This window comes from Oryzias latipes, chromosome 18, assembly GCF_002234675.1.
Source record: "Oryzias latipes chromosome 18, ASM223467v1".
In the NCBI taxonomy this organism is placed as follows: domain Eukaryota; kingdom Metazoa; phylum Chordata; class Actinopteri; order Beloniformes; family Adrianichthyidae; genus Oryzias; species Oryzias latipes.
This window is the reverse complement of record NC_019876.2, coordinates 27,778,192-27,800,647: the sequence shown is the minus strand read 5'-3', so window position 1 is coordinate 27,800,647 and position 22,456 is coordinate 27,778,192. Positions and strand designations below refer to the sequence as shown.

At 39.6% G+C, this 22,456-nt stretch overlaps 1 protein-coding gene across 7 annotated transcripts in view; it reads left to right on the top strand.

Annotated features, from left to right (window-relative positions):
* Positions 1-22,456, top strand: part of LOC101166255 (neurexin-2) — an 806,741-nt gene that overhangs the window by 392,165 nt on the left and 392,120 nt on the right. For 6 of the 7 annotated variants that reach the window (XM_023965856.1, XM_023965855.1, XM_023965854.1 and 3 more), the window contains 2 exons: positions 2,004-2,207; positions 5,314-5,340. In XM_023965856.1, coding sequence (XP_023821624.1) covers positions 2,004-2,207; positions 5,314-5,340 — 231 coding nt within the window. The remainder of the gene's footprint in view (positions 1-2,003; positions 2,208-5,313; positions 5,341-22,456) is intronic. The other variant, XM_023965853.1, reaches the window with a different exon arrangement.

Here is a 22,456-nt window from a genome sequence, read left to right as displayed (position 1 = left end):
TGGGAACTTTCAGTCCTTTGCCCTTTGCTCTTTACTACTTTTTTTACACACACAAATTAAACACACAAAATGGATATGGGCAAATGAAACGAAAACAGTCAACAAAAATAATGTTAAATCTTAGTTTTACATTAGAATTTCCCATTTCGATTGACCAGAGTAAGGGCAAAGAAGTTAAATATTAGTAATAGTTGGACATTTCTTTACACGTTTGGTGGAGAACAAATATACATCTCTTTAAGTTCCTAAAGATAGTTTGTTTTCAAGAGGATCTGCACCCTTTTGACAAAGTAACTAAACAGAAGCAGTTTATTGTAAAGGAGTGGATGTTCTTCATCACAGGCATACTAAAGGAAAAAGTAAAGTGTGTGTGGTGCAGTAAAACAACTGTTTTACAAACAACCGTGGTTTATTATGAGAGGGAAACACACATTTACCGCAAGAGGGTCAGTGAACTCGCTTCAGGTACCAGAACTACAGAGCAAGAAAGGATGCAGGTTTACTTTTCTTACTGACAGCAGCAACTGTCAGACTATTGGAAAAAAAAAAATATATATATATGAACGATCCTTTCGCTACATCAGAGTTTGGTAAATGGTAAATGGCGAATACTTATATAGCGCCTTTCTTCCTACAAGGACAAACTGCTTCACAGTCACAGACCCATTCACTCAGTCAAACACACATTCACACACTGGTGGAGGTTCTGCTGCCAAACACAGGTGCCCGCCCACCACCAGAGGCAAGGTGGGGTTCTGTGTCTTGTCCAAGGACACTTCGACTCATGGGCGTGCAAGGCAGGAATCGGACCTGCAATCTTACGATCATGGGTCGACCGCCCTACCGCTGCACCACGGCCGCCCCAAGTTTGCATAAGTCTCAAGTTAATACAGAAATTGTTTACAGAAAGCTGCAATGTGATGGTTGCAAATAGAGCTGTGACGGTGTGGGATTTTTGATCACCGCTGTGATGAACCAGCAGGGGGCGCAGTGTTGCGGTCAACCCCCCCCCCCCCCCCCCCCAAAAAAAAAAAAAAGATAAATAAACACAAAATCCCCTGGCGGCCGCGTCGCAAATGAATACAATTACAACACAGTACTCTTTATCAAAAAACTACATTAACATTTAACTACGACCCATCTAACTAATGAACTAACTATATAGGTGTTATAGAATGACTGTGTGTGTGTCAGCGCCCTGCATGTGTAGAAGGAAGGAGGGCACACAAGTGCCTCCTTCAAGTGTGTTGGGGGTGTGTGGTTTCCCCCCAGAAACCTCTAAAGTCTGAACACAGGACTAGCAGAGGAAAGTTAAATTATCAGCAAAGATGAATATGTTTAATGTTTTTCTTATAGTTCCAATCACGCTCCATATGCGGTTATCGTCACACCCCTAGTTGCGATTGTATCAGGTTCATGCAGAAAAATAAACGTGAATAAGCATACAAAAGTCTTAGCTGATTTGTGTTCTCCTTAAATGACCTTTCAGAGTTTGGATCAATCTGAGTTCAAGTGTTCAGATCTTGAACAGGTCAATCATGACGGCTCGGCAGACAGGAATCCTCTTGAAAATGATGTCAGTAAAAATAATAGAAGAAAATCTTAAGATCTGAAGGCCACTTTAAAACCTGAAATAACAAATATGAAATAACAATAACTAATACTGACAGAAATCTCCACTGAAACATGTATGCCAGGAGACTGCAACCTTTAACACTTCAAGAGCCATTCTAGTAGATTGTGTTCACAAACTACAACCCAGAAGAAGCCACAATGTCTGAGCTCACCCTTTAGAAAATGAAGACACTGGTTTGTATTTACGGTTGGTTAAAAATGTGCTTTTTTTTGGCACAAATAAAACATAAACATAAAGAAAAAATAGCTTTGCTTATTGTCCGTATGTGAATCTCAAAATAATTATGACTCCCCTCTGCATCATTAATTTCCTGCTTGTTTTTTCCCACATTTGCCCCCCCCCCCCCCCCCCCCCCCCCCCCCTATAGAGGCAACAGTTCTGAGTTACGACGGCAGCATGTATCTAAAGATCATCGTGCCGGTCACCATGCACACGGAGGCTGAGGACGTGGCGCTGCGGTTCATGTCTCAGCGGGCGTACGGCCTGCTGATGGCCACCACCTCTAAGGAGTCAGCAGACACCCTGCGGCTGGAGCTGGAGGGGGGCCGTGTCAAACTCACCGTTAACCTCGGTAGGTCACCGCATTCGTCATCTGTCTCTGATCAAACCCCCCCCTACCTCACCCACGACCTGTGGTGGTGCTTCGGTACGTTTGCTTTCAGGAACTGTTGGGGGGAAAAGTTTCTGTATTTCATCACATTTCCAAACGTAACTGTCGAAAATTGATAGAGGATTGTAAAAAAAGGAAACATAAATGAATTGAATCTCTCACAAGACCCAATAATGAAAATATTCCAGGATTTATGCTCATTAAAAGGCAACTATTTACACAAAAATAACCACATTTGTTAAGTCTCCATAAACGGAGGAAATGGCAGCTTTGTTGCAGCCAGCAGAACATTCAAAGGCTGCTCGGGAGACCCTCGCCCAATCAGGTGCTCTGGACAGAAAACCTCTCACGCCAACAGAAAATTAAAATGACAACAGAAAATACAATCCAAATGTACAAAAAACATGATTCTTGTTGTTTCACAATTGCCAAAGGCTGTTTGAGAAACCTGGGATACAGAAATTTCTCCCCTTCAAGATAACTGTTAAACCCGAGAGCATCGTTTTGCTTTCAGTCGTCTCTCTTCCATGACCTTTGCATTCACTTTTAATATTCCATGTGCTCTGTAAAGCTCCACACCTCCTCATCCTTTTCAAAAGTTCCATCTCTACCAACAATGACAGCCAGAATCCTGAGACCCACCCCCTTTTGCCTGTTTCTGGGAGCTTCACGGCGACCCTGCTCCTGTCTTCCTCTTCCTCTGGGTTCTGCTCCTTCACACATCTTTTGTGGAGAGGTCAGCAGCTGGCAGATTACCAGCCGCTCGCTTGCTATTTTTCATGAGCTCTGAACCAAAAGGAGCATGACAGGGGTACGTGCTGAGATACGGGAGCTGAAGCTGCTATTGAGACAGGAAAGAAGGCCTAACAAGCAAAAAAAAATAAAAATAAAAAAAAGGCTCTCTCCGTTTTCCTCTTTCAGTCCTCCTCTCCGTTTTCTTTTCTGCGCTCCGACTCTCTCTTGCAAACACTCAGTCTGGCCAGGTCTCAGACGATGGAACTTTTCATCCCTTCAATGGCTTCTATGTCTGCGGCCCTTGGATCGAACAGTCAGAGAGACCAGCTCACAGCTTTGGGGGTGGCAGGCACGTTCACCACTGCAAATGAAACCGTTATTATCCTGGAATTCTGCCCAAATGAAACGTCACGGCTGATAAAAACGCTTTTCCAATTGCAAACTTTTTGTAAATGCATCCTGTAATCAGAGGAGAATCATATGTTCCTATTTCAAGTTAATTATTCCAGAGGACACAATGTAAACAGCTCCATCTATGGAAGGATGCAGCCTATAAGTCAAACATAAAAGGGGGGAAGCAGAAACAGAAACCATGACAGCTTTTTTAGTTTAACAGCACCAAAGGTTGCTAATTCTGTAGGAAAGACTTTTCAATGATGTTCATTTAGTGCAGGAGTGCAGTTCATGAAGACATCTCCACAGAGTGATGCTGGTCTCTGGCTGTTTGAGTCCACTATTCTGTTGTGGTTGACAGCTCTTGACCACGGCCCAGTCACACAGACACGTGCACTGTTATCGACCCCATCCCTGAAGGAGGAAGACGTCCAGCTGGGGGATAAAAGTTGATTTGACATTTTAAAAGACATTTAAGGATGGTAGCATTTCACGGTGTGGCTGATGCTGCCTCTGCAGTTTTTCAGATGTTCACGTGTCCTGTTGTGACTGGGACGTGCAGATCACCCTTTTTAATGTTTGCATTGATTCACGGGTTCAAAGCCAAAGCGCTGCAGGAGGCAAAGCAGATTCCAGGTTGCAAAGCTACTAATAAAGCTAAAATTAGAAGTGTGTCAGAGTGGTGTTGATAAAGGAACATACAGACCTTCAACCAATGGGAATGCACCGGAAGCAGGGCGGAATTTGGCAGAATCCATACGTTTTATTAAAGGACTTATTTAACACTTGTGCTATCCTATGGGGTCCAGATGACCCGATCCTTACATGGACGTGTTCTCCCTACCATGACAAAGGTGGATAAAGGTGGAAAGATTTCATGTAATCCATGGACACCAGTGAAGATCACAAATCATTGAAGAAAAAAGGTTCAGAGCACTGTCTAGTGGGTCTAGAAGACCCAACTCCCAATGTTAAAGTGCCTAGGATAGCACAAAAAAGATCAGGGTAAAGAAATGGCTAAAACCTCTTTAACTGGGGGTCAAACAACTTTTCTGGCCTTGGCTTAGGAGTGGGGAGGCAGAGCTACAAGCTGCAGCGCCAGCTGGTGGTCACATTTACCCCTTAGCAACCAAGCCAAAGAAAATCAATCAAAACATGTTCTATTTCTTATTGCCTTGGGTGATAGGATATGCAATCACTGCTTTGCATGTTTAAGAAATGGCAGTTAAAGGGTTAAAGTTTTGATTCTTCCTCAATAACTTTTTGAAGAAAATATTTTTTTTTTTTTTTTTTTATTTAAAAAAAAAAAAGAAGAAAATAATTTTTTATTTTGCACTCTGGAAAGTACCGAAGACGAGGACACGGTGGCTGAAATGTCTTGTGTCTGACACATATGAAGTGAAGGGAAATAGAAAAAACGTTTTATTTTGAAAGCTGACAGGTCAACTTCCTGCGGGGTCGGCCTCAAATCGGTATCAAACATTTTTACAAAGCCGTGTAATTTTTTAGCTTAAATATCAAAACATTCATGCTGCAACTTTGCTTCATCAGATTGAATTTAAAAGCAAAAATAAAAAATTCACATGTTTGTATGCGATAAAATGTCATTTCTATGAGAGTTCTGCTCAGGGACGCTGCCCTACTAGAACAATCTGTTCATAGACAGAATCCTCCAGCCTTTCAGTCTTGCCTCCTGCTGTGCTTTGGGTGCATTTAGTAAAACCAAGAGGATTTTGGGTGGATTTTCCGGTAAAAAGGGTGACGCTGAACCAGAGCCTGTCCCCGGATGGTGGCCCCAGAGCAATGTTGGATGTCTGCAGAATGTACCTTGAAGGATGTAAAATGCCTTTTGTTTGTCTTTTATTCTTGTCTCTTCCTTTCTTTTCCTTTCCTCTTTTTTTTTTTTTTGATCTCACCATTTCGCTCTCTCTCCCGCCAGATTGTATCAGGATAGACTGTAGCCCCAGTAAGTGGTTCTATCCATTTTTCTGACTCTAATGTATTTGACTCTCATCCTGACTCTGTGTGGTGGCGCTCTGGTCTTTCTCCTGTATTTGAGATAACTGACAACACCCCCCCTTCATGAACATTTTTCTTTATACATTTTTACAACTTTTTTGCTTCATTTCTCTTGGATTATAAGTTTGGCATCTCCTTTTTTTAAAGTTCTGTCCTTGTTTTTCTGTTGCCTAACCATCTTCAGACACCCTCCACCACACTCAGCTTTGAAATGACACCATTGCATTTCCCCTTGATTATTACACACAACATTCATTTAGCTGTCAGCTGTGCCTAAAGAGCGCCGAGACAAGAGCAGCTTGACACTCCCCTGTCAGATTTTTTTTTCCTCTTACGCCTCGCTGAGTCTTGGAGCCGCACACGGCTGAACACGCAGGTGCTGCTTGTTTTTCGGTGTCAGGCAAATTGTAGTTGTGGCCCCTTGAAAGCTAATTGTTGGTCCGCTAAGGCACGCCGCCGCCCAGCAGGTGCCTGTTTTCAGAGGAAGCCATGATTTGTTTTACCCCATGCAGACAAACAAACAACAAACTGGTATTTTTCATTATGTCCATTGATCATGTAAATAAGGTAAGTGGTGCAATGATGTAAAAACAAGAAAATCTGATGTTTGCAAGACTCTTTCTGTCTCTGTGGAAAAAGGGGGATCCTTGGGAGCTTTAATTGTTATTATTATTTGAAATTCCCACTCTGATTATCTTTTGATCTCTTTCCAGAGTGTTCCCAGTGGTCTTTTAATTATGATTATGCTGTTTTTTAGCCAATTTTTATTTTTCTAAACCGTTGGTTTTCAGGACATAGTTTCTGCAGAGTGGCAGGAGCTTATTAGAAATTCACCTCTAAGTTGTGAATGGGACTGTTGCTGTGGAGGAGGCCTACCCTCATTTCCCATCATCCCTTGTTTTAAATATCTTTCCTGCTACCTTTCCTTAGCAACCTCCAACCTAACATTAGGGGTGCACCAAAAATATCGAGCAAAATCGTAGCTTTCCAGCTGTACAGTTTATGTCCAGATTCCAGCTCAGACCAGGAAAACAAAGATGTTCGTGGATCTATTTGTCTGCAGGAGGATGCATCAGAATGGAGCAGAGCAGAGAGCTCATAGCCCACCGATTGTAGCGTCTACGTCACTACCTACAGGCTTTTTCCAACATCATTTTTTCATCTGCTTGCGATTCACAGTGATTTGAATAAAGAAACAATCAGAAACACCGTTCAAATCAGGATTTTCTTTATTTTTGTCCTCTATCATTAACAAAATGGCACAAGAACATGTTAAAAATACCAAAAACACCATTATCATTGGAGTGGGTGTTTAAACAAGATGTTCTCTTGTTTGATTTCATCATTAATACCATTTTTTAGTTAATTTCCTTATAAATCAATTGCTTAGGATCACACCACTTTTACACTTTAAATATACATTTTATGGCGAGTAATTTTACTTTTAAGAATTGATCTTTCTTATAACTTCCCATCTTGATATTGCAAAATTTTCTGGTACTTTTTTGGAAACAGCAATAACAATTTAAATCCCAAATTTAAGACAGAGCTGTTTGTGTGTCACTGTTGAGTTGCATTTAAATGTGTCAAGTTTGAAACTATTTTAAGGTTTCACATTTTTAGGTTTAGAGAGTTCGGCTTTAACTATCAAACTTTCATTTTTTTACAATCAAATGTTTGATGCTATTTTAATCTTTTTGTCCATTTGTTTCTGATGTCTGATTGTCATTTTTTCATGTTAAATGACTATCACACGTAGGAAGACATGCTTTTTTTATTTTTATAGCTGGGCACATTTAGTTAAGACTCAGTACCTTTGCTTAGCCACTAGATGGCAGTGCTGCCCCAGCTTCTTTTGGAAAGGCTGAGCGTTTTCTTGTTTTCGCTCCACTGCTTAGCCCTAAATGATTTCTTTGTTAGCCTCGGTCGGAATGGCTGTTCCTATTAGCGGGTGCCATCGAAATTTGGGGTGAAGGTAAAGTCAGAATTTGAAGGACTTGCATCCAGATAATGGCTTATTGCACTTCCAGGTGCATCATTAAGACGACTTCTGTTTTGGATTTTTTCAAGCAACAGATCTTCTCTGTAATCTATGAGACTGATGTTTTTTTTGTTGAGGTGATGAAGAAATATTACACTTTGCTGTTCTTTTTTGGTGCACAGTGGTGCTGCAACATCCTGGAGAGTTGCCAATCTGCCACACACACGATGGCGTGTGAGCTGTTTCAGTAAGAGCGGGTGAAAGACAGTGGGTTTGTCATAAAGGAAATGCAAAGAGGGACAAAGCAGGCAAACCGCTGCTCTGCCAGTAAATGACAATTCCACCTCCTCCAGAGTCCTTCCATAAACAAAGGCCAGATTTTTTTACATAAAAAGAAAATACAAACGTGTCTTTTACGGTTAATCCAAGTATCTAAACAGCAAAGAAGACGGAGGAACAGTTTTGTGAATAAGAGTTTTTTTTTCTCCCTGCCAAATATTGGATCAGTCACTGCTGCCAGAACAGCGCTTTATCTGGTTTTGACTTTTTGACCTGTGGTATTCCTGGGTTGTCAGCCATGTTTAATAACACCATCTTGTAACCTTTCCCTCTTCACAACATTCTTCTTGATGCAACAGAGCTGGGCTTTGGCCCCCAGGTTTGCACAGGTCAGAGTGTTAGGCTGGTTATATCTGTGGTCTTTCGGCTGCCTGCAGCTCCTTCGCGATGGGATTTGGCGACATATGGTCAACATGTGGGGTACGAGCGCTCCACCTGCTAATGGCATACCCCCATGGTCCAATCCCCTGGAAGCACTCGGAAACTGACTGTAACACAAAAGAGGATTAAAAAAAATTCATTTGTCTCATTTAAGAGAAGACATTATAAAGAAAATACACAGTTAACAAACTCAGCTCAGTCCATTTCTTTGTTGAGCAACGTTTTCAGTTCAAAGCAGAAACCATCATAAATGTCACGTGTTAAGTCTGATCACGATAGTTATGACACTAGTGGCCCGTCATCCTGACTGTATGTACTCCCTTATATTATTATCATTAACCTAAATCTATAGTCAGTAAAATTGTTTTAAAAGTAGTTTTGAACAGTCCTAACCTTTTCTCCTCTGCTAAGGACCGTGTCACACAGCCACTACGTACATGTTCCACGTAGGAAGTTTTGGTCTCTCGTGATACAGGCGTGATATTCTTCATTCATAAAGGTTTCTTACCTTTGTAATGTTTTGTGCGCAGATATCCGTCGAGGGTTTCAGCCGGCAGGTCTCTACGTGAATTCAGTTTTTAGCTGTTCAAAATGTTGGGTCGGTTGAGAATTACACAGTTAATGTGTGTTTCACCTAGTTTATACAAAATGACTGCGAGATGCCTGAGCAAATTTGTGGCTTTCTACAACCGTTTTTCGCATGTACCACTGATGTATAACTTTTAAATGGTGTGTACGCCGCACATATCACGTTCAAATGACGTAATTGACACGTGAATCACTAATGAATTTTGGCTCTTTCATTGATTACGTGTTTGTTTCGTGCTTCTTCGGTGGTTTTATCATGGTTCATTCATGACACATCCTGTGAAAATGTCATGTTTATATTCTCGTACATGAAAATTTCACATCAGTTAAATATGTGCAAAATGTACGTAGTGGCTGTGTGACACTGCCGTTCGTTTCTGTAGGTTGGCAGAGAATCATTTTAAGTTGTAAAAATAAATAAATAAATAAGAGTTTGTTGGTAAAAATAAAAAGTATCAGTAAAAACACTTATAGTCAGGTCAACATGCTATTATTTAGATTATGAGTTGCAGTGCACAATTCCATTGTTTTATCATCATGACACGCCTTGAATTCTTGTAGAGCTGTAGTGAAGGTATTGAATGTATGTTTTGGTCAGGATTAGCCTGGAAGACACTTAGTGATCTGTAAGCATGATCCATCCACGACTAAGAGAAAAAGAGGGAAAATACTAGATGCAGTGTTTCCAGATCTTCTTGCACTCTCACCAGGTTGTGATTTGAAGACCATTTAAGGCATTTCCTCTTGTGTATTTACATTGCAATCTTAGTTAGGACCCCCTACACTAGTGATCACAACCATCAATGCTCCTATTCCAATCTTAGTAGTTCTAGGTGATGTTTTGACAGTAAGTTACACTAAATGTGATGCTTTTAAATACTTTTTAAATGCCCTCAGATCTGCAACAAACAGCTGTGAAGTTAATCATGTTTTAAATAAATAAAAATAATATGAAGCTTCCTGAGGCCATTAACTGTAATGTAGCGCAGTTGTGGAAAGTATCTGGTTCAAATCCTGACTGAGTCTATTGTGTGTAAAGTTTTCATCAAAGGTCTTTAGTTTTTATTATGTCTATAGGCCTATATCATGCTAGCCTTTCAGAGTAAACCATACCCATATGTATACGATCATATTATTACCTTTAGAGCACTAAAGAACATTTTTTTAAATGGAATACGTGTTATTTTCGCAGCTCATTTTCCTACGCAGAAATAAGACGACTCGATCTCTGAGGCTCCGCCTTTCTCTCTCATCAACCTAGAGCCAGCCTCAGCAGCGTGTCTGCGTTTCGTTCAGAAAAAAAAACAACAAACATCTGAACTTTTGTAGATGGATGTGAATATTGTGCATAGAAAAAGAAAGCGTTAAGCCGATCACCGCTAGCTCCACAGAGAAAGTGGGCATGTGTTTTAGCCTGGGGGCGGTGCTAAAAGTGCAGACTCTTCCTGAAAGGGGCTGTACCTCACTTTGTGACATCACAATGCAAGTTCCTGCTCATTTTGTGGATTGGGAGGGGTTGGTGCTCAGAGAGCGGGTTTTAGAGGAATTATAGTGATGCATGAATGGATTTGTTTTGTTTTGTGAGAAATTAAGATTATAATACACATAAAAGCTCAAACATTTGATCTTGCACGATATATGACCTGTAATATAAATTTAAAAAGAAAATAAATGTAAAAAGTATCTTTTTGTATTTCATACAGCATTATTCTACTACAAAACCGCAGACAAACTGAAGTCATCTAATACCTTTAGTAACTTTGTGAATCTACCCTAGAATTTTAGCAAATTGTGAAGCCTCTACAATCATTTTATTACAAACATTTTAGTCAAGAAAAGTGTTCCAACTGTTATAGATCTCACCAGTATCACTCTGCTGAAGCTAAAATCTCCTTTATAAAACTCCAAAAAAGGTTTTTTTTTCTATAATCGGGTCAAAACAAAGATGATCTGTACCCAGAATTGTGTTAAAGGAGACGTAACTAAACGACCAATAAATTACATATGTTTGTAAAAGCAATAAAGTAACAAGCTGTGGTCAATATGACTATGCAAAAGTCAAAGCAAAAACAAGAAAAGTGACTCACCATTGATGCCGTGTCGACCTGGAACTATACTTCCTAATGGCAAAAAATTAACTGTTTTTTGCACTAAAATGAAAATGAAGTGGGACAAGTAATGCACATACAGATAAACGTAATGACAAAAAAGATTTTTAAAAAAGCAATTACTGCACTCAAAGACTTTGGATGTCTAATGTATTTTTAAATAGATAAATGTCTGTAATATTTCCTCCCTGGCCGGGCCATACAGTAATCTTCCCCTCATAGAAAAATCTGCAGCCTCTATCTTTAGACAGCCAGGTAACTGCAAAAGTGTCACCAGCGCTGTCATCTAAACATATTTGTTATATGTGTGTGTTACTGCGCTGTCGTTTCGACCACAACATATATCGTCAAAATGCTACCATAAGAACATAAGAAGGCAACAATAAAGAGCTAAAATGTCAGGGGAGCTTTCACCAACAGCAGCTTCTTCCTGCTTTGCACATTTAGAAGAGAGCATTGGTGCAGCCTGAAGTCCTCCCCTTTGCACACACAGGATGTGTTTGACAACAGGAGGTGGCCATGTTCCAGTGGCTTTCAGTTCCAGCCTTGTCTCCGCAGGCCTCCTTCCCTCATTTTCCAGTGGATCACAAACACTGAAGCTGAACGAAATGGTGATTTTGGTATTTTTACAATGTTCTTGTGGCATTTTTCTGATGATGGAGGACAAATATATAAAGAAAACTAGGCTAAAAATGGCATTTCAAAGTATTTCTTTATTCAGATTGTTGCAAATAAGGGGGAGCAAATAAAAAATTTAAAAAGCTGTTAAAAAGTATGTTTTTGTGATGTATAAATGATGCTGGGCGCTCGCTGCTCCGCTCCATTCTGAAGCATTCACTGTGAGGCAAATAGATCCATGAACGTCGTTGTTTTCCTCATCTGACGTGGAATCTGAATCTAAACTGTACGGCTGGGTAGCTCCAACATTGCTCGCCATTTTTGTTGTACTGCTAATGTTAGGTTGGCGGTGTGAGGGGCTGTAAGCTAACGGGAGAGTGTGCAAACCCATGGGTGACGGAAAGTGGGGCGATCGTACTATGTGCCAACAGTCCCACCCACGACTCAGAGGTGAATTTCTAATGTCCTAGGAAACAACACGGGGTTTTAAAATGTTGGTTAAAAACGGCAGAATCCTACATAGTTTTGCATTAGGCTTTTTATTTTTTATTTTTTCATTCACAGCATCTTAAAGGTGTTCATTATTGAACTGTTTACAGGAATTTAACAAAAAAAATCGGTTTCCATTGTATTAAATTTTAAACGTCGAAATCGCTACACAAATTATCTTTAATCATTCAGAAATATACGACATATATGGTCTTTTTGGTTTTAAATGTTGTGTGTGTGTGTGGGGGGGGGGGGTGGCTTTGTATGATCAAACCAAACTAAACTAAACTAAACTAAAAAATCTCTTAAATTGATTGTAAAAAACGCAGCTGGAAAACTATTGACATTTAAAAATGATTTACTACATTTCTACATTTTTTTAAGAAATGTAGTAATACATATATATATATATATATATATATATATATATATATATATAAAATAAATTAAAACACACTATGTGTCCTTCACCTAGGTGTGGGAAATTTGTTCTCCTCATTTGGCCCATCCCCTGGGGGAGCGGTGAGCTGCAGACACAGCCGCGCTCGGGAACCATTTGGCGGATTTAACCCCCCAATCTTTATTTTATTTTTATTTATTTATTTATTTTGTTTAATCATACTTAAGACAACAAACCTTTCCTTGAAGTATTACTGACGTCTTCAGCTGCAGCAGTTTCTTTTTTTTTTTTTTTAATCTGAACCTCAGCAAGCCTGTAAAACTACAAAGCATTAATAGGTTTGTGGCACAATGGATATTGAGCCTGTTTGCAAACATTTATGGAAAGTGGGATATTTGTGATGTCTCTTTGTAAATGTGACACTGTAGGTACCACAACTGTTCGGCCTGCAACTTTCGTTCTGGTTCTTTTCGACTGAAGGTAACGTCACACTACGGTAACCCAACATAGACAAACTACGTAGCGTGGAGATCTGCTCGAGCTCTACAAATGTTCATTTCACCTTCCCTTTGTAACCGAAAGTATTTTCCCTCATAAATTGTGTCTGACAATATTCTTTGTAACTTTTATAAAGACATGTTGCCACAATCTGTTTGTTAAAATGAAATGAAATGAAAATGAAAATGTTGTTAGCACGGCTAAATGTTGTTCTTCCGGGTCCGTTCTGCCAATAATAAAGCACTGGGTTCACGGATTGAAAAGACTATAAGCGAACATGCATTCAATAATAATTATGACAATAATAAAGCCACGTTTGTTTACAACAGACTTCATAATATTTTCTTCTATGGTAGTATCGTAGTTTGTACAGACCAATCACTGTCTGACACGTCATCGGACCAACCTACAGCCAATCACATAATGTGACGTCAGCACTAGTCAAAGGACCCCAAATGGAAGTTCCAGGCTGAACGGTTATGGTACCTACATCATCTTTGGAAGTATCAACACTGGTTAAAATGCATCCAGATCCATTTTTACTTCAAAAATTCTGCTAGTCTTAACAAACAATACTCATTTTTTTACATTTAACTGACACGTTGTTTACACACCAGCAGCATCAGAAAGCAACAGTTTTAATCTGTTTGGAATATTTATTCAGGCACCATGTCAGACGAACATGGATTTTAGAATGCTGTACAGTAAACAGGCTAAAAAAAAATCCAATCAATTCAGATTGTCATAATCCAATCCATTCCACTTCAATCCAAATGTTTTAGTGTTGAAGGAACAAAAGGACCCTATTTAAGGAATCGACAGAAAATGATGAAAGAAACCAAAAAAAGGCAGCCTGGTCAACAATGCAGAGGCTGCTTAGGCTACAATCGAGGATTTTTTTTTCATTTGAACAGGAAGGAACAAAATTCAGAACCAATTCAGGACCAATCCAAATTTGTAGAGGATTTCTAGAGAATAGCCTTAAAGTAACATTAGGGTTTAATTTACAATGAATCTAAGTCCAAATGTGTAATAATAAATATGTCTATGTATATCATTAAATATGACCATTGTTTTAAACCATATCTAATATATTTGCACAAACGACATGAGGAGTCGAATTTAGTTTGAATGTTTAAATGGAGAGAAAGTGTAGAACAGAGCGGGATAAAAAACATTGAACTGTGCCTTGGAAGGATTGTTTTTTTTCCCTTCCTCTTCCCCTTGTGTTTCTGCTCTCTGTGACACCTGGGGAAATGCACTCCCTTCATGTCAATAGGAGAACAGATTGCCTTCCAACCCCGTTTTGGTCTATAGCAAATTGTCCAGATCAATGTTCCGGGATCTGCCAGTGGCCTGGCTCTAATTTAGAAATCTCTAACAGACAGAAATATGCTGTACTTCGGTTAAAAAGCGCCTGTTCACCCTGAGCCCTGCTGAAAAGTTGAAATACTTTGGAAAGCTGTCATTTTGCTTATTGCTTGTTGGAATAGTTAGTGTGGACCTTGTGTTTGTGCATGAAGGACAGTCGCTTCAGAAACCCACTTTGTGTATTCTTCTCTTCAGTTCATCCTAGTTTGACCTCATTCTTGAATTTTTGATATTTTCCAGGGTAACAACTGTGAAGGACATTACATGATTGCCCGATTCGTTTGTTCGCTTTTGACATTAAGCATTGAACAAATGCTGAAGAGAAGCAGTCTTTGTGAGGAACCATCCAGCTGGTCGACTAGAGGTCAAAGTTGACCCAAAAACTGCTCAGTGCATTTTTATGACTGTCGAGGGACATACTATTTTATTTTTGCCACATACAGAGACTTTTACAAAGATTGCTTTTAAAAAACACGTACCTTTGCTTGTTTTTGTATGGTAGACGAAATAAGTATGTGATGCCTTGCTGATTTTGTAGGTTTGCCCACTTATAAAGAAACTGAATGTCTGTCATCCTAATAGTAGGTTCATAGAAAAACATAGAGTTCAATTTAAAGAATTGATATACATTTATTTACATTAAATTGAAAGAAATAAGTATTTATCCTCTTTTACCGGAAAGACCTAGTATTTTGTGGCCAAACCCTTATTGGCAAAACCCCTTATTGTAATTGATAAGCAGCTTTCTGCACATATAAGGAGGAACTATGCTACAATCCTTTTTACAAATCACTTCTAAATTATTCAGATTTGGTGTCTGTTGCTTAGCAACTCTGAGCTTCAGCTCTCTCCATAGGTTTTCTATAGGACTGAGGTCCAGAGACTGGCTAGATGACCGTGATCTGCATCTTCTTGTCTTGGCTGAATGTTCGGGGTCGTTATCCTGTTGGAAGACCCATCCAGGACTCATTTTAAGCTTGAGGAATTGACAGTGCTTGGCTCCGCCCAGTCCAGAGCATAATACTTCCACCTCCATGCTTAACAGTGGGGTCTCGGGTCATATAGGCAGCATTTCTCCTCCTCCAAACACGTTGAGGTTGATGCCAAAGAGCTCCATGTTGGTCTCATCTGGCCTCAGCACCTTCTCCCAGTCACTCTCTAAATCATGAAGGTGTTCATTGGCAAACCTCAGGCAGGCCTGTACTGGGGGGGGCTTTGAGTATCACCAATGGTTTTCTTGGTGACTGTGGTTCCAGCTACTTGGAGATCATCAACCAGCTCCTGCCACGGTGGTTTAGGCTGATGTCTCATGATTATGAGAACCCCCACCAGGTCAGTTATGGTTTGGAGCCCCAGACCTACAAGTGGATTGATAAGTCATGTTAAACCAACAGTTGTCATGGTAACGTCCAGCTTCTTGTTGATGGTTTTGTAGTCCATTCTGGTCTTGTACAGGTCTACAATCTTCTCCCTTAAACCCATTGAAAGCTCTTTAGTCTTTCCCATGTTGGACAGTTTGGAGTCTGACTGATGGACGATTCTGTGGACCGGTGTCTTTTCTACCGGTGACAGTCGTCTTTTCTTTATTTGACATGCATGTCTCTACTGGTGATTCAGGATTCAGGATTGATCTCTCACTATTCAAATGAACCTGCCATCAAGATGATACACTGTCAACTTCTTTTTAGGTGAAAAAACCTACAAACTCTGAAAAGGATCAAATACTTCTTTCCTCCACTGTATTTGTGTTAGGAAGGAAAACTAGAACAGAACTGACACTAGCCTCAAACCCCACTGATGTTTATTTCGGGTCAACATTTTGCACTTAAGTAAAATATTAATAAAATCACATTGATGAATGATGCTGGTAAGAAAATGTAAGGGTATGAGTGAGTCAACGGACTGCAGTATGGCGCTGTTTCACCTGTGAGTAAAAGCTCTCAAATACAGACGAGGAAACGGAATATCCTTTTCACAATCAAACAGTTTGTGACTCTACATCTATCTGACTCAAATGTATCTTCCAGAGGTGGCCATCTGCAATTCTATAAGCCTTCCACAGGAGTTATCTTGTCATGGCACAGCACCAAAGCCCCTCTCCCTCCCCACAGAAAAGACGGAGGGGGGGCGTGTGGCCCTTGATAACAACCAGAGTACAAATGTGTGTGCATGCAAGCATCTTAAATGCACTTTGGTTCGGCTAGGGAAACTCTGGCACACGCTTTCGCACACATGTACAGGCACAAGCTGCCTTATCTCTGTAATTGGCAGGGGGGGGCAGAGCGGCTAGCGTAGATAATCATGGCCGGGGGTCATAGTCTGTTTGCCGCTCTTCTCCCTGCTGCTTATTCCTCTTCTCTCGTGCCATCTTCCTCGCCATCACAACCCCACAAGACCCCGCTGAGTTTTAGACTCTGGGACGCGTACAGCCGCTTCCCCTCCTGCTTGTCACCGTTTGCAATGCAGCGTGACGTTAGGCTGTTGTCTCAGTATGCAGCGGTGTCCTCGACTGACTGCTACATACCCTTGTCCCAACCAAAAAACCCCAAAACAAATCAGTCTGGATGAGAAACTACAAAGTACAATAGGAAGAAAAGAAGAACAAAGTGCAGCAGATGGATGAGAGACTTGATATAGATGACTCCGTATGTTTTATCACGTTATCGTCTTAATATCCATGCCAGCATCTTTGCTTTTAGCAGATGGCTTCAATTTTCACAGGAAGTGTGTCTTCACAGTCAGCCTCAAACAAAGCCTTTTATATCAGACCTGCACTCTGGAGTCACTAAATGATATTTTTAGATGGGAGACGAATGACATTGTTGTCAAATGTTCTTCTCCAAATACCTCTGGAAATCAAAGTTAACATCCCCCCCCCCCATCATTCTACTCCCCGTTTCCTCCGCCTGCCCTAGTTTTTGCTGACAAATATTCCGACTTCACTTCCCTCTGCAGCCTCCAACGTCGGAAAGTTTTCGGATATGTGTTTATAATAACTGTTTGGCCACATTCCTGCAGAAGTGACGGCAGAGCAACTAAACGGAAAAAAAAAGAAGTAATAACAGAAGGACATTAATAATTCTCTGCAAACACACATGTATAATTTAAAGGATATTTGGCCTGTGTGGCCTATAGGCTAATGCATGCTTTCCATTTTAACAATGGCTCTGCTTATTTTTAAACAAGATGCTTTTGCATCTGAAAGTCAATGAGTGCAGTTAACACAGTTACTAGTCATGAATCATAAAACGGCACCCTAGGTCTCTGAATAAGGCTTCATCTGCATTGTTCGACCTCTGTAAATTCAATCTCAGCCTCATAATGAAGAACCAGCTCAGGTTAGTGGGAAACTGGCTCTGTCACCAAGCAATCAAATCCTTATATGGAGGATCTTTTAGGATTGGTTATGAAATATGGTTTGTTTCTTAATGTATGAATTATAAACCCTTAGATACATTGTAATATAATAACCCTATATAATTGAGAAAATTGCATTTTTATTGGTTTGTTTGTCAGAAAATTCAATTTGAAATATTACTAACCAACATTTCTGATTAAAACTTCCTGCATTATGATCTCTACACAGTGTTTACAAAAACCAAATTTATTTATTATAACTTTCATATAATTAAACACAGGTGACTGATTACAAATGATGCACCACTAAATGACAGAAATCCCATCTGAGCTTTTCTACTGCCTACGTTCTAAAATCTTTTTTTTTTCTTTCAGGTTTCCTTTGTAAAATAATTAGCGTTTTATTATTATTATTATTATTATTATTATTATTATTATTATTATTATTAAAGATCTCCTAGTTAATTTCATATGAGTTAACATTTATGTTGTTCGGATCACTTAAATTAAAGCTTTTTCTGAATAAAATTCTAAATAAAATGTCTAATAATTATTTATTAGTACACAGTTTCAATAAATGTATTTATTTTGGTCCGACTATAAACATCACAACTGTGCATAAAATGTAGTAACATAAGATAGTCATATAAAATAAAATATAGAATATAGAATAAAAGTAGAGCAATGGGGAAAAAAAAGTTAAAATATGTATTTTTTTAAATTAAATTGATTAAATGCAACACTGACTTCATTAAAACATCCTCTAAATCCAATAAAGGGCTGACAAAAAAGAGCCTTTAAAGAATGTGTTGCATCTGCAATATCAATTTGACTCAAATGGTATTTTATTCTTTAAAGCACAAAAAGGAATTGTTTTTTTTATCGGGTTCAATTTTTTTGGGCTATTTCAGAACAAATAGGGCAAAAGTGATGTTAGCAGTGACCAATCAATCAATTGACCGACTGACCACCCAATCAATCAATCATCATTTTTTATTGTTTTATTTGTTCCTTTCATGAAAATTATTTATGCCCAAATGTTTACATGTTTGTTTTACCTATTAAACATTTTCATGATTGGAAGGGAGCAGAATTGAAGAATACAATTCTTATAATTGTCTGCTCCCTTTTAAACATTGCATCCTATTTACATTTCTCACACCATCACCTGTGCTCAGATTTCACCACATACAGTTCAAATAAACAGTAATTAATTTCCATTCATTTAGTACATGCAATCCAAACATTCCATTCAACAGTCAAGTTTGTACAAACTAATTTGTTTAGCTTTATACATCCGTTTAAATTGAATAATATTTTGACAACTTTTTAACTGATTCTCCTGGGAATTCCACATTTTTACCCCTGCTATAGACAAACACTTTTGCTTTAGTGTTGTTCGAGTAATCTGTTGTTTGAAATCAAATTTTCTCCTATGATTTTCATCTCCTGTGGTAAAAATAAAAGCTTTTGTAAGTCTTCTGGTAAATCTCTGTTTCTGGCTCTAAACATAACTAATAAGGTCTGCAATTCAATTACATTTTTAAGTTTTAATAAGCCTGACTTAATGAAAAGTTCATTTGTGTGATCTCTAAAATTTGCTTTATGAATAATTCGAATAGCTCTCTTCTGTAATAGAATTAAGGGCCTTGTATTAGTTTCATATGTATTTCCCCACACTTCAATACAATATGTAAAATAAGGTAAAACCAAAGAGCAATATTGATCAATCAATCAATCAATCAATCAATCAATCAATCAATCAATCAATCAATCACAAAGTTGTATACACCAAAAGAAATAATATAAAACATGGAAATAAATTTGAAAATGGTCAGGAACTGTTGGTGTGGGCCTAAGATGTAAGAGACTGGGCCTATTGGCAGAAACTAAAATATATAGACTTAAACCCATGGAGGCACAAAAGGTGACAAAGCAGATGACTTGACGCTGAAGAGCTGAAAACCAGACAATGAAAGACATGGACTGACGCAGAGAACTCAAACAGAAAATGACCAGAACCAGGACGTATCATTGAAAACCAAAAATCCTCACAAAAATGGAGCCAGCACCTCTGGAGCCCAAACACAACCCCCACCCCTTTACCTGCTGGAGATGCACATTAGACATCAGCATGAGCTCTGAAGGAGCTTGTAGGTGGAACCACAAATAGTTGGGCCTTTTAGCGTTTCTGATTTAGTTGTGATGGGAAGGTCCAGTTCCACAGGTGAAAAGCTGCAGGTGCACAAACTGTCAGAATTAGATCTTCAAGTACTAAAGGAAATCAATTGGAAACATCAGTAATACATTTATAGCCACTAGCGAGAAGATGTGTTGGAACAGCCATCGCTTGTACTGCAACATTTTAGTTTAATTCAGTAGAATGACAAGTCCCCAAAACTCATTTCAACCTTCACACTCCCATCCATACCCCTGTTTGTGTAATCACATTAGCAATATCATACGGAAACAAAGCGAACACATTGGATGACATTGTTTTATTCATTGCCTTGTTTGGCGCTTGCAGGCAGAGGCAGGTGCTCCTTCCTTCCATCCAACCACAGGAAACCTCCAACAGAATCAGGCTGAAAGAGATTAGCTGTCTGCCTCAGCCATGTTCTGAATCAGACAGAGCCAAATGCAGCTATCCTAATCTCAACAGCATCTTTAAGCCAATCGAATAGATCACAGCGCTACAGCTCATTGATCACAGCTCTCTTAAGAGAACAAGGGCAGACACTCGTCTAATGTCTTATCCTTGGTAACCTTCAACGGGGCAGTTTCTACACTCTGATGTCCTCTTGATCCTGATTGAAAGTCCTCAAACAGGTCAGCTTCCATCAGCTAACGGATTCTATTATTTTACATGCAGGTCTCTAATTCTAACATTAATAACTGCTACTGGTAAGATGACACATAAAGATGGAAAAAGGCCTGCTAAACCCCTGATAGTGTTGTAGCTGTATGTTTCTGCAACCCCTAATAGCACCACAATTCCCCTCTGTGACCTTTCCTAATGTTTATATGAGTCCAGCTTATCCAGTTTTGAGTCATGGGTGGGTTGTTTTGTGTCATCTACTCTTTAAAGTTGACTTCTGCGCTTTGACTTATCCCCGAATGAACGGGGGGGGACCTGGCTGTAGACAAGATGGCGCCAAGGCAACATTAGCTGGAGACGGAAATTCTTCACGACTTCAAAAGTGTAGCACCTTTTGTTAAAACTTTTAAATGTAAAGGAAACGGTTTAGTGTTCAAGATGAGCTTAAAAAGAGCAAACTTTCAACATTGATATCAACAAAAGTGTTAAGCTTTAGCTCCAGTGTTTGCACTCCATCAACAGCTGTAACTTTTCAAACCGTAACGATACCAGCGCAAATTAGCTTGATCTGGCTTTGTGCTGGTATACAATACTTTACATGCACATCAGTGAAAAGACTTTCCGAAGTGTTACTTGCCGGCGCAAAGCGGCTTTTCTCTGCTGATGAGCTGATCGCGTAGGAGTTGGGGGTCAGAGAATAGCAGGCTTTGACAGAGACATCTCAGTATTTAATGTGTTAATGCTTAAAACTTAAACGTAACTTTTTTAGTCACTATTAGTGTTTTTGGATTAATAAACGAGTATTTTCCGATTGAAAATGGGTGGGGGTGGGGGGGGGGGGGGGGTCGTCAGCTTCTGGTTCTGGACTTTGGCTACGGCTAATTAGGGCCCGAGCACGGAGTGCAAGGACCCTATTGTAATTCGAATGTTTATTATTATTATTATTATTATTCTACCGGAAGAGTCGCCTTTTTGAGGCCTTTAACATACCCCAAAACTCACCAAATTTGGCACACACATCAGGAGTCGCGAAAAATTTCGTATTTTATAGGAGATTGGCATGGGCGCACAAAAACGGCTCGATAGCGCCACCTACAGTGACTTTTGTCCCGACGCCCCGCATACGCTTTAACGTACAAGCTTGATTTTTACAGGGCATGTTCTTCAGATGGAGACTTACAAAAAAGTCTGAAAGGACCCACCTGTCACTCGCACAGGAAGTCTGATATATTGAGGTCAATATGTCATTTTTGCTTCATTTTGGACATTTGCAGGCCTCGCTCTAGAACGAACTCCTCCTAGAGATTTTGGAGTAATGACTTCAAACTTTGGTTGTGTAAACTAGACACATGTCCGATGTTAAATTGCGAAGCTTTTAAGTTTTTATGGATGTTTGTGACCATGGCGGCGCGTCAAAATCGGAGGTCGTTTCGAAAACACGCCATGAAAAGAAAAATGGCCATTACTCAGCCATGCAAAATCCAATCTGATCCAAAATTGATATGCATGATTGTAGTCTGACTCTGAACACATCTGCAGTGAAAAAATCTGGAAAAAGTGTAGCGCCACCTGCTGGCAAGAGGAAATGACATGTTTTACTTGGAGCATCACTACTCCGAGTAGGATGAGCCGACACACCTGAAAATGACGTCCACCTGTTGAAAAGCCATTGAAGTTTACTCTGACAAAAAACCATAACTTTCAATGCGGGGGTGTGGTCGTGACAGAGCGGCAAAGTTGGGCATCTCGCTATGCACACAAAAGTTGCTCTCACGTGCACATTCCTTGTCCAATCTCACTGAAATTCAATGGATATGATGAAGCTTCTATTCTGAACCCATGGATATGACAATCTTGGACGAGCTCTATAGCGCCACCTAGTTATTGCATGGGGCACATTCTGCCCTGTATTTTCTCTTTGCTTTGTCCGATGTGCATGAAATTAAAACTGGAGATACTCAGAAGGGTCTTCTCTCATCATGTAAAGTTTCATGGGTGTACACCTGACGGTGCCTGCGTAACAGGAAGTGGTCGATTATGTGCACCCAAATAATAGAAATTTATTATAAATCAGCCGTTTATCTCAGGAAGCTGAGATTTCAGAATTAGATGCCT